The 14,218-nt window shown below is 43.8% G+C and overlaps 1 protein-coding gene across 4 annotated transcripts in view; it reads right to left on the reverse strand.

Moving 5' to 3' along the window:
* The window catches only part of RNF216 (ring finger protein 216), a 162,844-nt gene that overhangs the window by 23,092 nt on the left and 125,534 nt on the right, over positions 1-14,218 (reverse strand). For all 4 annotated transcript variants that reach the window (XM_055340350.1, XM_055340351.1, XM_055340349.1 and 1 more), the window contains one exon: positions 5,437-5,534. In XM_055340350.1, coding sequence (XP_055196325.1) covers positions 5,437-5,534 — 98 coding nt within the window. The remainder of the gene's footprint in view (positions 1-5,436; positions 5,535-14,218) is intronic.

Genomic DNA, 14,218 nt, shown 5'->3' on the forward strand with positions numbered 1-14,218 from the left:
TCTGTCTCTAATGGACTTGTCTATTCTTTTTTGTTGTTGTTGTCTATTCTTTATATAGGCAAATATCCACATGCCCACAGACCTTTCATATACATGGCACCACACAAGAGGTGGTCTTTTTTTTTGAGAGGTGGCCTTCTGTGCATGGCTTCTTTCACTGAGGTCTCCGAGGTTCGTCTGGGATGCAGCATGGGCTTTCATTCTCTTTTTATCACTGAGTAATATCCCACTCTGCAGTATACTGAACTTTACTGTTCATCAGTTGAAGGACATTTGGGTTGTTTCCTTCTTTGGCTATTGTGAATCGTGCTGCTAGGAACATTCATGGATAGGTTTTTGTTGGAATACCTGCCTTATCTCATACCACTTATTGTGCTGTATTTTATGATTCAGCAACGGTAACTAGCTTATAATACCCTGTGTGTAGTACCCTGCTGTTCCTTATTTTTGACACTTGGCAACTGGCAGGACTCTTTGGCTCTCTGGGCCAGAGAGTAAGGGCTATATCGTGAGGAAAGGAAGTAAAGCCAGTAGAGGACCTTCTCTCTACAAAAAGTAATACCAGATTCCTCTGGACATCTTTGAGATCAGTGCTTCAAAGGTACAGGGGTGCTAATTCTCAACACATCTCATTTTACTTGTTTGGCCTATACAGATAGTGGGTCTTGAAGAACGTTACTGCAAGCCTCATCAGGTGCTGACCCCACTTGCAGCTGCTGTCCAGATGTCATTTCTTACCAGAGCAAATAAATACAGCCTTTGGCAATTGGTATGCAGCCTCTGATCTGGAACATGCTTTCTCTGTCCAAAAACATGGACAACACCAGAAGCAGTTGGCAAGGACCTTGATCATCTATTGTCCAAAAGGACAACACACTGGTCTTCTATTCAAAAGACATGCAGATAAAACCTGGGTGCATATTCATATATATATATATATATTCTATATACAAACTAACAGGTACTCCAAGGATACATTAATATGGTGTGTGCATGCCAGAAGATGGGAGATAAATCCCTTGAAAATAAATCTGTAATCTCTCTGATGCTCTGGTGGTCTGGAGGTCAGATGTGTATATTAGGCTATTCTTTCCAAAGTTAAGCACATGTTACTCTATCTTATATCCCCCACCATGAAGAAAGAAGTCAGACATTTGCGAGGCCTTTCTGGATTTTGGAATTAACATATGATCACACTTGGATGTGCCACTCTGTTCCATTTACTGCTGATACAAAAGGCTGCCAGGTTTAAGTAGGCCCCAGACTAAGACCCTGAATGGAGCGAGTGGCAGGAACTGACAGGATGATCAGGATGGACGTTCTGCTTCAAAAAGTAACCAACTCTTCTCCTGCTAAGAAACCTCTCCTCGCCCATGACCAAGTCCTGGAGTAGTCCAAATGCCTGACCATGGGGCACTGAGAAACGGTTTACAGAGTTGGACAATACTCCATCACCAACTATTCTAAGTAGAATACATATGACTTGAGAAAATCCTAAAGGCAAGAAGTTATCTATTTAAGTGCTTGTGTCATGTTTGTAAATCAGGGCCTTCTGCTTCAACCAACCAACCAACCAACCAACCAACCAACCAACCAACCAACCGTGAATACTTATGGAAGACTTAAGTGGCAAGAATCATTCTGGGCACTTGGGCAGTTTCATCTTCATAATAAGTAGGTAAAGGAATACTCTGTACTTTACAGATGAAGAAACCAAGGCACGGAAAGACTAGGAAATTTGTTCAAGGATCTTAACTGTAGCTATCCATAGTGATCACTCAATAAATCTATACTGAGTTTTATCAATAAGACATCTTTCTAAAAAAAAAAAAAAAAAAAGACATCTTTCTTAGGGGCAAAACAAAGGCTCAGGCGGCAGCAAGAGAAAACCTACACTTCTCCCAAACCAAACCAGATATAACTTGTCCATAGTAACAAGATTAATTTTGGGGGCGGGGGAGATGGCTCATAAACTGGCTGAAAAGACAACTCCAAATGAGAAATTTAGAGTGTTCTTGGCAATAGCATTGAGTGCTAGACTAAGTATATTGCCTGATAAGGTGACTATTTTGAAGAAAGTAATTTTGGACATGTCCATCACTTTAAGGCCATGCCACTGGTCAGGCCGGTGGCTGCTCTAAATTATAAAGGCTGGCTGATGCGGTAAGTCTAGATTTGAGGAAGCAACGCTAGAGTTTTCTAGTTGGAGTGGCATGTATAATTACTATGGATGTCATCGTCATCGTGTTAGTTTCACATTGTTGCCATAAACTTCATCATGGCTGTGAGGTCCCTTTGCCATGTGAGGTAAAGATATTCATAGGTTCTGGGGATCAGGGGCATGTTTCTGCCCACCACAGTCCATCCTCTGGCCTCTAAATTCATATCTACCCTACACCCCTACAGTCACCTCAACCTAGGAACCCAAAGGCCTCAAAACACCATAGAGTCAGCTCTGAGTTCCAGATCTCACTGTCTAAATCAAGTACAGATGAAGACTCTGGATATGACCCCTTCTGAGACATACTTCATCTCCAAAAAGGAAGAAAAGGAGGGAAAAAACGAGTCACCATTTATAATCAATTTAGAAATCCAGCTGGGCAAACTCCCTTGTATTTCAGATCCGAGAATCCTCCTCTGTGGTTATGGTGCTACGGAGTAAGCCCTCCTCTTCTCAAAAAAGGTAGCGTGTTTGCAGCTCAGCAGTTTTTAGTCAACTTGCTTCCTTTCTCTAGAATTCTGGGGATCCAGTGACTTCTTTCCTTTCACACTATGTCTTTCAGCCCAAGCTGGCAGTGTCTCTGGTGATATGAATACTCTCATCCACAGCTGGTTCCTAGACAAGCCCATCTCTACTTTGGACTCCTGCTGAGACGGCTGAGGGGTGATGCCTGAGTTTCCTAGAGGCTCCCTCGTTTAACTAAAGAGATCTGAAGGGTCCTCCCCTTGACCTCCTGATAGGGTTTACATGACTGAAGACTTTGACATTTGGAATACATCCTTGGTCTTCTCTCTAGGAGCATGCTTTTCCTGACAGTTAACATCTTAATCCTGGGGTCTTTTATTACCTGGATGGGATGAAGTTTCAGAAACAACTAAATCCTGTTCTTGCCCCTCAATCTCTCCTTCTGCTCAGTTTCCTCTCACCGGTGCTCAGCCTGCAAGTCTCCTCAGCTACATGTCCAGACCCATCATCTACGCCTTTTGCTTTCTGCACTACAGATGAGCCAGCTAAGTTTCCCGCCACCGAAATAGGAAAATGTTCTGCGCCTATTCCTAAGTCCTCATCAGCAGACCTTCACAGCCACAGCTCCACAAGGAGTCTATACATGGGCATTCAAGTATTCTTCAAGGCAATTTTGGCTTTGCCCATAATGCTCCTCACTTGCTTCTGAGCCTTCAAGGGGGAGGTTTCTAAAGTCCATATTTCTATTAGTTCAAGGCAATCTAGGCTTTTTTCTATCATGCTTTTCAAAGTTTCTCCAGCCTTTACCCATTGCCCAATTTGAAACCCACTTCCACATTTCTAGGTATTTGTTAGAGCAGCATCCCACTCCTGGCCCCTAAATCTGTGTTAGTCTTCTGCTGCTGCTGTAAAAGGCCACAACTTTATTAGCTCAATGTAATATAACTGCATTCTTTTATAGATCTGTAGGTCAGAAGTCCAGCATGGATCTCCTCAAACAAAAATCAAGATGTCATTTGGCTATATCACCTACTCTGGAAGAGAATGTTTGCTACTCCTGTGTCAGCAGAATTGTCTTTAGCGTTGTGGGACCGAGATCCTCGTTTTACTGGCTGCCAAATGAATGTTGCTCATTTGTTAGAAACAGCCACATTCCTTGGCTTAAGGCCTTCTTCCTCCAAAGCCTGCAGCAGGAGGTGGAGTCCTCACCTATTTCTGAGTCTGTCTGTCACTACACCTCTATCTGACCATAGAAAAGTTCTCTGCTTTTAAGGAGTCATGTGATTATATTGGGCTTACCTGGCTAATCCAGGATCATCTCTCCATCTCAAGGTCCACAACCTTAATCACATCTGGAAAGTCCCTTTGGCCATGTAAAGTAACAGACTCACAGATTCCAGATATTAAATTAAGGCAGGGACATCTTAGGGGGTCATTATCCTGCCTATCAAATTTGTGGCAAAGAACACAATCAGAAAACCATTTGTCTAGATTTAAAATGCTGCTATGCTAGTTACTACCTGCATGACCACACACAAATTTCTTGGGCTCTGTGCCTGTTGTATCATTCTGTAAAATGAGGATAATAGTACCTATGGGAAGACTATGAACTACCCATTTCATTCTCTTAGTAACAAAACCCACTCCTCACTCTTTGAATTTAAGCTGGACAGAAAATCACCTGGCAAGAGATTATGCATGGTATCTGCCTTGAAGCTAGGTTGTGGCCACATGACTCAGTGTAGACCAACAGGTAGAAGCAGAAGTCTTTATTTATTTATTTACTCACGAATGAGAGAGAGAGAGAGAGAGAGAGAAAGAGAGATTGAGAGGGGCAGAGACACAGGCAGAGGGAGAAGCAGGCTCCATGCAGGGAGCCCGACGTGGGACTCGATCCCGGGTCTCCAGGATCCGCCCCAGGCGGAAGGCAGGCACTAAACCGCTGAGCCACCCAAGCTGCCCTGAAGCATAAGTCTTCTAATCATACATAGGTGTACGTACACACACACACACACACACACACACACACACACTAACAACTTAAAGGCTGCTTGCTTGGTAGCCTGTCTCTTTCTCCTTTTTTATGGACTGGAGTGTAAATGTGGCTACAACCCAGTCACAGTCATGTTAGACGAGAACACCATCTTAGGGAACGGTGAAGCAATGTGAGAAAGGAACGTGATCTCTGAATGACCTCATGGGAAAGATCTGCCTGGTGAGGCTGGTCTATCATAGGAAAGAAGAATGGCTTCTATATTATTTAAGTCATGTATTCAATGAGTTAATATTTGTAAAGTGCTCAGCCACACAGGGAGTGCTAAACAGTAATGATACTTATTATTACTGACTGCATTATTCTGCATTCTGGAGTCTGTAATTCTGCTTAATGTCTCTGGCCACCAATATCCTATACGAAACATGGATATAAGCAGCATTAGTGCAATCTAATCTACTTAAAATGTGTGACTTGGTTATTCGTTCAGATCATAAGAAGAAGAAGAACTAACATTTATTGAATTCGAATGCTTTAGGCACTGACTGTATTACATCAGACTTCAGGACCAGCTCTACGAGGTTGAAGAGATGAGAAAACAGAAGGGGTTAGGGTCACTTCTGAGGTCATTCTAGATTGGGGTTGGGGTGGCCTCAGAGCTTGGTCCTTCCCACAACACTCACTGCCCCCCTGGCCAAGGAGCAGGCCAATGGGGGAGCTGAGAATCAGTCACAAGCCCCTGAATGAGGTTACTCACATGGAGGTTCGGTACTTGATGTCATCTTTCTCAGCCAGCTCTTCACAGGTAAGGCCATTGTGTTCTTTCCAGAGTCCCTGACACTTCCTACAGGTTTCCTGGGGATAGAGGAGAGACACAAAGCTCCTGGTGAGGAGACACCACAGAAGTTTCTGTTCAACAACAGGAAATGTGAAACGAGTTTCACGTGGCTTGAGTTTTTTTTTTTTTTTTCCTGAGGATGGCTCTCTTTCAGGAGGGCTGTTTCTAAAGATTTCTCTCAAGAGAAAAGGTAAGAATCAGAAGAAAGCATGGGGAAACTTTCTTCTTCTCAGAGCAAAGATTGTGTTGCCCCCATCACCCTATTTGTAGAAGGCCTTCTAAAATGCCAGGAGAGCCACCTGAAAAAAAGCCCACAAAACACAGAACACAGATATATATGATCTTGGGTTTTTAAAAATGGAATACTTTGAGTTGCTTGAGGGCAGGGTCTGTTTGGCCCTCATTAATTTCTGTAATCCCCACAACCAGTAGTCCAGTGTTGGTCAGGCACAGATTACTTCTGTTGAACTGAAGAACGGTCTAGATTAGGATCACTAGGAGTCCTTAAAGAAGACACCCCCTCAGTCAGCCCTTACTCATAAAACACAGTTATCAACCTCCATAGCTTAACATTGTTTATAAGCATAATTTTTTTAAAAGATTTATTTGAGAGAGAGGGAGAGAGAGACAGAGTGCATGAGCAGGAGGAGCAGAGGGAAAGGGAGAGAGAAACTCAGGCAGACTTCATGTTGAGCCAATATGGGGCTTGAACTCATGACCCTGAGATCACAACCTGAGCTGAAAATCTAGAGCCAGAGGCTTAACCAACTGTGTCAGCCAGGTGCCCCTATAAACATGAATTTAAAAAAATTACTACTTTTTATTCTAAGAACTTTCCTTGGGATGCCTGGGTGGCTCAGTGGTTGAGCATCTGTTTCTGACTCAGAGCAGGATCCCGGAGTCCTGTGATTGAGTCCCACATTGGGCTTCCTGCATGGAGCTTGCTTCTCCCTCTGCCTCTCTATCTGTGTCCCTCATGAAGAAATAAATAAAAATTTTTTAAAATATTTTCTTTTTTAAAAAATTTATTATTTTTTTTTAATTTATGATAGAGAGAGAGAGAGAGAGGCAGAGACATAGGCAGAGGGAGAAGCAGGCTCCATGCACCGGGAGCCCGACGTGGGATTCGATCCCGAGTTTCCAGGATCGCGCCCTGGGCCAAAGGCAGGCGCTAAACTGCTGCACCACCCAGGGATCCCGAAATAAATAAAATCTTAAAAAAAAAAGAAAAAAGAAAAAAAGAACCTTCCTTGTTTACAAAATATTCACATGTATTAGAAACTCCATCTATAACAATTTACTTAAAAGATTTTACTTATTGATTTGACAGAGAGAAAGAGCACAAGCAGGGAGATTGGCAGGTAGAGAGAGAGGAAGAAGAAGCAGGCTCCCCGCTCAGCATGAAGCTTGATTCCAGGACCCGGAATCATGACCTGAGCCAAGGCAAAGGCAAACGCTTAACTGACTGAGCCACCCAGGCGTCCCTATAACAAGAATTTAAAGAAACATTAACTCAATTAAATTTCCATAACTGGAAATAACTACCTTAATAAGTACAATGAAGGATAAGATGGTGTTGTCAGCTTTAACTGGGAACCCAATCTATTCTGGGGAGGGAGATGGTGGAGATGGTGAAGGTTTGAGGAAATGGAGTCTGAGTTTTTTTTTAAAAGATTTTATTTATTTATTCATGTGAGAGAGAGAGAGAGAGAGAGAAAGAGAGAGAGAGAGAGAGAGAGAGAGAGGAGGAGGCAGAGACACAGGCAGAGGGAGAAACAGGCTCCATGCAGGGAGCCCAACATGGGACTTGATCCTAGGTCTCCAGGCCACCAGGGCTGCCCAAGTCTGAGTTCTGAAAGATGAGTCAAAGATAGTGAAAGGAGAATCATATTCCAGACAGAGGAAAAGAAAGAGAATACTCTGGCAGATGAAGCTGAGCAAGTGTACTTCCTGTGGCTGAACTGCAGAGAGTGAAGCCTGCAGGGACCAGTCCATCTGATTGCAATCATCAGTCTAGCCCTTGGTATTAAGCATGTCAGGAAGGCCTCAAGAGGAAGTACCATGATCCGATGTGTGGCTTAAAAGATCACAGTGTATGAGGGGCACCTGGGTAGCACAGAATGGTATGCACAGTGTAGACGCTATCAATTCTACAAAACAAGGTGTTGGGAGAATACAGTGATCTATAAAGTCAATTTGAATGGTTACCTAAAAAATTGGTAGGGCTGATTCTCCCAAGTGGGTGGAAGGCAGGGGTGAGACTTCTTCTTTTTTTTTTTTTTTAAGATTTTATTTATTTATTCATGAGACACACAGAGAGAGAGAGAGAGAGAGAGAGAGAGAGAGAGAGAGAGAGAAAGAAGCAGAGACACAGGCAGAGGGAGAAGCAGGCTCCATGTAGGAAGCCCGACGTGGGACTCGATCCCGGGACTCCAGGATCACGCCCTGGGCTGAAGGCAGGCACTAAACCCAGGGATCCCCAGGGGTGAGACTTCTTACTTCAGGCTTTTTTCATCTTTTGAATCTTATACTATATAAATGTACTACCTAACTAAAAAATAAATAAATAACATTGGAAAAGAGAGAGAAATGAAGCAGACTATTTGGGGAGCTGAGAACCTGAACAACCCTTTGGGCAGGCTTCAATCAGTGGAATGGGATGGGTGGGGGTAGAGATGAGCCGATCAGAAATTTGATATTACACACCACTGCTTCCAAGGGATGTGATGTTCTTTGGTCTCCTACCTACATTCCCCATCAGTGAACAGAGGCTAAATCAATAGTGACTTAATTATTACATACCAAAATGTAAAGCAGCCCCAAACCTGTTTTGAAAAGACCTTGCGCCTGACTATTCTGGGAAATTGGAGGATAAACAACAGCTGGAATAGATGATCTGGATCTGGATCTTAAGCTTTTAAACAATACTAATCTAGCCACCCACCAGGAGTAACAGCTTGACAACAATGCATGGCATTTAGTGCCTTTTTTTTTTTTTAAGCATTCCTGGTGATGCATTTATTAATTCATGGGACGTTCTTCATAAGGAAGAATCCATTTTCTAAGTGAGACATGGTCTACTGACAGCAAGATGGCCTGGCCAAATGGAGTCAGTTGTGAGCAAGCGCTTATACAATGACACCACTCACTTCCAAAATCACAGCAGTTCTCCAAGTCCCGGGGTGGATTTTCAGCCACAGTGCTTCTCAGTGAAGGGCTCAGGGGTCCCAGAGAATAAAACGGAAATGTCTTTTGAAGAGACTAACTAGCTAGACATTGAAACCCACAATTAAAATAAGGCAGGAGAATAGAAATCTGGGTAAATTTAACATTTGGAGCTTTCTGTGTTGTTTCTTTAAAACGTACCCCTTCTCTCGTGAACAGTGTGTATTTCACTCAACTGTAATTCTCTCAAGTGCAGCTAGGCTTTGTTCCTAGACTCAACAAATGCTTAAACAACATTACACGGAAGAAACGTTCTTAGACATTTTCAACACAAGGATAATTATATTCTTCAAGATGAGGTTAATGAGAAGATTCTAAGGACCATTTTGGAAGGCAGAGTACACTCTGATGTGCAAACTTCAAAACACGCAGACAAGCATATCCCGGCTATCAGATCTGACTGGCACCCGGATGCAGTCATCAAGGGCTGCTATGGGTCTGGTTCTTCATGGTATCACATAGGGTGTTTTGGTTAAGTTTTATGCTGCCCCTTTAGTCTTCCAGATGCAGCAAGGTGTTTGGACTATTCACTGAGGTCTCAGCTTTGCAATATAAAGAAAACACTCCATAGCCTCCCTTCACACACTTGTGGCTGCTTAAATACTATTTTATGGGTAAGGCAGAAGATTAAGCTTGGTTTCAGATGACCCTGTCAGGGAGCTGTGAGTTCTTCATTTAAACAGCTTCCTCAAAGACCAGCAAACACTGCCCTAGTCATCACCTCGTCTACACAGCTGGGCTTACTGCTGCTGGCAAAACACTCAAGAGAAGATGAAACCAAGAGTCCAAGTCACCAGACTTTGTCCTCCTTGCTCGCCACCCCTCCAGGCCTATTCTGAAGTTACTTGGTTCTCCGTGCACCCTGCATCTTACTTGATGGACTTCTAGTCTTTTTTTTTTTAATTTTTAAAAAATATTGTATTTATTTATTCATAGAGACACAGAATGAGAGAGAGGCAGAGACACAAGCAGAGGGAGAAGCAGGCTCCATGCAGGGAGCCCGATGTGGGACTCGATCCTGGGTCTCCAGGATCATACCTCAGGCTGTAGGCGGCGCTAAACCGCTGCACCACGGGGACTGCCCGATGGACTTCTAGTCTTGTCTAGGAGTGGAACATAGTAGAAACTGCTTACTTGTTTTGAAATGGTTCCTCCAGCAAAAATTCTAGATCCATGGTCCAGGGTAGAGAAGTTGCTGATCTAGATATGGGGCATGAGGCTGCAGCTGATTCAAACAGAATCTCTGAAACTCAAGCTCTCTGCTTTGCCATCTCAGGCACTCCAAAAATGGGTGGGGCTATAAACCTCAAACCCCTTAAAGCAAAAGATGAGGCCCGGGTACCTGACTATTCACAAATGCTGAGCAAACTCCAGGAGTCACAGGGCCATGTGCATTCAGACCACGTATGTCTCTCAGTTGTCAAGGTATTCAGTTCTTCCTCACCTCTAGGTCCAAATGACACATGGACACCAACTAAGAGCAAGAGACCGAGTTTAAGACAGGAACAAAGACCACAAGACTGACGCTGGAACCCTTGGGAACCAATAAAACTGGGCAAACTCAAAGGTTAGTAGAATTGGGGCCTTTCCTTCCTTTAAAGAAATCCAAGAACTTCTATTTTTCCCAGGGCAAGGATGCACACAGTCTCTTGAGGAAGTCAGAGAAGTGAGCAACCCACATGGAGCAGCACAGTGGAGTTAAGTGTAATAGTGCACACACAAGGAAGATAGCAGAGAGGGGGAGGAGCTAAGTAAGACAAGGGTTCTTTGAGGAGTTGGCATCTTCGTGGGACTGAATAAAAGTATCACAAATGATGAGAACACTCAGGTCACCAAGACAGTACTCCTCCCATCAGAATTCACATCTCTTTGGAAAATGCCTTTCCCAGCTACAACAGCCATCAGAGCCAAGTATCTAAAATGCAGAACCAGGTCCCCAAACATTTCAACAATAAAATACACTTAATATGTTAACATTTTAATGAGTACAAAAGGATTTAGCATCATTAAATAATTTTAAAGTATGATTTTATCCCACCCTCTGAAGTTTTCTATATCTAAGCATGTTTTGCAACATGTTACAACAGTAGTACATACATATACTTAATAAATAAATAAACATAAACTGGGGGGTGTTCTTTATACAATTCTTCTGAAGCAGTGAGCAATCACAATGTAGTGCACCTACTGCTGTAGATACTGGAAAGTCACAGAAGGCATCTAGAAAGGGCAGCAATCTGTCCAAGGGTTATTGTCTTTCTTTTATCCAAAAGATTTTATTTATTCATATGAGAGAGAAGGGAGAGGGAGATATAGGCTCTCTGCTGAGCAGGGATCTCCCCCTCCCTAACACCACAGTGTGGGTCCCCAGACCCTGGAACCATGAAGCAAACTAAAGGCAGATGCTAAACAGAAGACCAAGCTACCCAGTCACACCTGGGGGCTTGTGTTTTCCTTTGATGAATCGAAGAAGCTAGACCAGAGATGGGAAGATGGTTGAGCAGCAATTGGAAGAGTCTACAGAAAAGATGAGGGTGAGAAAAGCCTGCAGTGATTCTGGGGTTCTGACTTAGGACACTGCTGGGCTGGTGGAACCATGAACTTGGATCAAGTGATGCAGGGGGAGCATATCTGAATGAGGGTGGGAGGCAGAGATGAGAATATAAATTTAATTTTAGAGCAGCTTATTCTTTTATTTTTTTGGAGAGCAAGAACAAGAGATAGAGCACGCATGGAGGTGGTGGGGAGAGGGAGACAAAGAATCCCAAGGAGGTTCCATATTCAGCACAGAACACGATTATGGGGCTCGATCTCATGACCCTGAGATTACGACTGGAGCTAAAACCAAGAGTCAGATGCCCAAATGACTGAGACACCCAGCCCCCCACCTACCTTCTTGAAGCCTGTTTTAGTGAAGAGGAGACATATGAAACAAACAGGACATATAGCTACAACAGCAATGGAAACATTTCAGAGGAATAGCACTAGGTGCTTTAAGGGCAAAATAGCAGTTACATTAACTTGAGGATCAAGAAAGCCTTTTTGAGGATGTGACACTGAAGCTGAGCCCTGAGGCTGTGCAGTTAGCCAGGTATAGGGGGAAGGATATTCCAGGCAAAGGGAAGGGTGTGTGTGAAGGCTTGGAAATGCAGAAGACCTGTCTCATTGGAGGAATAAATGAAGATGGTCTGGCTGGAGCTCAAGGGGCAGAGAGCTTGGAATAGCCAGTGAATCCTGCTTCCTGCTGCTTTGAGGCTGGTGGGAAGAGTCTGGAAAGCCGGGGTCTGCAAGGGAAATGCAATGATTTGATTTACATTTTCAAAAGATCATGCTGGTTACACAGGCTGGGAATGGCTCCTGATGGCAGACACAAGGTTGTAGGACCTTACAGCAAGCTCCTCACTAAAACTAGGGCTAATAAATTTTTTAAAAAAAGATTTTATTTATTTATTCATGACAGACACACACACACACACACACACACACACACACACACAGAGAGAGAGAGAGAGAGAGAGAGAGAGAGAGGCAGAGACACAGGCAAAGGGAGAAGCAGGCTACATGCAGGGAGCCTGACGTGGGATTCAGTCCCCGGTCTCCAGGATCATACCCCAGGGCTGAAAGCTGCGCCAAACCGCTGGGCCATCAGGGCTGCCCTAAGTAAATAAATTCTAGGGGTACAAGTCCCAGAGTCTGGATTTGATACTTGGCCAGACTTCCTTCATAACCCTCCACAAATAAGGCTATGACTGGGGAAATGGCAACAGGCCTATCTTTTCTTTTTAGGAATAAGAGAACTATTTTTCCAACATGGCTTCCAGAAGGGACTTTTAAATTAAATTAATTTTTAAAAAGATTTTATTTATTTATTCATGATAGAGAGAGAGAGAGAGAGAGGTGCAGAGACACAGGCAGAGGAAGAAGCAGATTCCATGCAGGGAGCCTAACGTGGGACTCGATCCTGGTACTCCAGGATCATGCCCTGGACCAAAGGTAGGCACTAAACTGCTGAGCCACCCAGGGATCCCCTAAATTAAATTTATTTTTAAAGATTTTATTTATTCATTCATGAGAAACACAGAGAGAGAGAGAGAGAGAGAGGCAGAGGGAGAAGCAGGCTCCCTACAGGGAACTCAATGTGGGACCCAATCCCGGACCCCAGAGAAAGACAGACTCAACTGCTGAGCCACCCAGGCATTCTGGGACTTTATTTTAAAAAACAGAAGAAAGAGGGGCCCCTGGGTGGCTCAGTCAGTTAAGAGACTGCCTCCGGCTCAGGTCATGATCTCAGGGTCTCAGGGGATCGAGCTCTGCATTGGGCTCTCTGCTAACTGGGGAGTCTGCTTCTCCTGCCCCTCCCCCTGCTCGTTCTCTCTTGCTCTGACTCTCATTCTCAAATAAATAAATTCTTTCAAAAAAAAAAAAAAACAATGAAAAATAAGGAGCCAAACTGAAAATCTATTATGTTTTTTTTTTTTTTTTTAAAAGACTTTAAGAGTGAGAGAGAGCACATGAGACCATACATGAGCACAGAGGGAGAGTAGGAGAGAGAAGAAGCAGGCAGCCCAACGCAGGGCTTGATCCTAGGACCCTGAGATCATGACCTGAGCTGAGGCAGATGCTTAACTGAGCCACCCCAGTGCCCAGTTTTGGTTCTGTACATAGGTTTCCCACTGAAATGTCTATACAGAAGGGAGCATCATTTAAAAAAATATTTTATTTTTTTCCCTCAAGTTTTTATTTAAATCCAACCACTGATGCCTGGGTGGCTCAGTGGTTGAGCATCTGCCTTCGGCTCAAGTCATGGTCCCAGGGTCCGGGGATCAAGTCCCGCATCGGGCTCCCCACAGAAAGCCTGCTTCTCCCTCTGCCTGTGTCTCTGTCTCTCTTCCTCTCTCTCATGAATAAATAAATAAAATCTTTTTTTTTTAAATTTTTATTTTTATTTATGATAGTCACAGAGAGAGAAAGAGAGAGAGGCAGAGACATAGGCAGATGGAGAAGCAGGCTCCATGCACCGGGAGCCCGATGTGGGATTCGATCCCGGGTCTCCAGGATCGCGCCCTGGGCCAAAGGCAGGCGCCAAACCGCTGCGCCACCCAGGGATCCCTAAATAAATAAAATCTTAAAAAAAAAATAAATCCAAGTTAGTTAAACGTATAGTGTACTATTGGTTTCAGGAGCAGAATTTAGTGATTCATCACATATACAATACCCAGAGCTCATCATAACAAGTGCCCCTTCTTCTTTTTTTTTTTTTAAGATTTTATTTATTTATTTATGAGAGAGAGAGAGAGAGAGAGACAGAGACACAAGCAGAGGGAGATGCAGGCTCCATGCAGGCAGCCCGACGTGGGACTCAATCCTGGGTCTCAGGGATCATGTCCTGGGCTGAAGGCGGTGCTAAACCGCTGAGCTACCGGGGCTGCCCACAAGTGCCCCTTCTTAAAGGCTATTTATCACCTACTTGTTCCCC

The sequence above is a fragment of the Nyctereutes procyonoides genome, unplaced genomic scaffold (genome assembly GCF_905146905.1).
Source record: "Nyctereutes procyonoides isolate TBG_1078 unplaced genomic scaffold, NYPRO_anot_genome, whole genome shotgun sequence".
Classification (NCBI taxonomy): domain Eukaryota; kingdom Metazoa; phylum Chordata; class Mammalia; order Carnivora; family Canidae; genus Nyctereutes; species Nyctereutes procyonoides.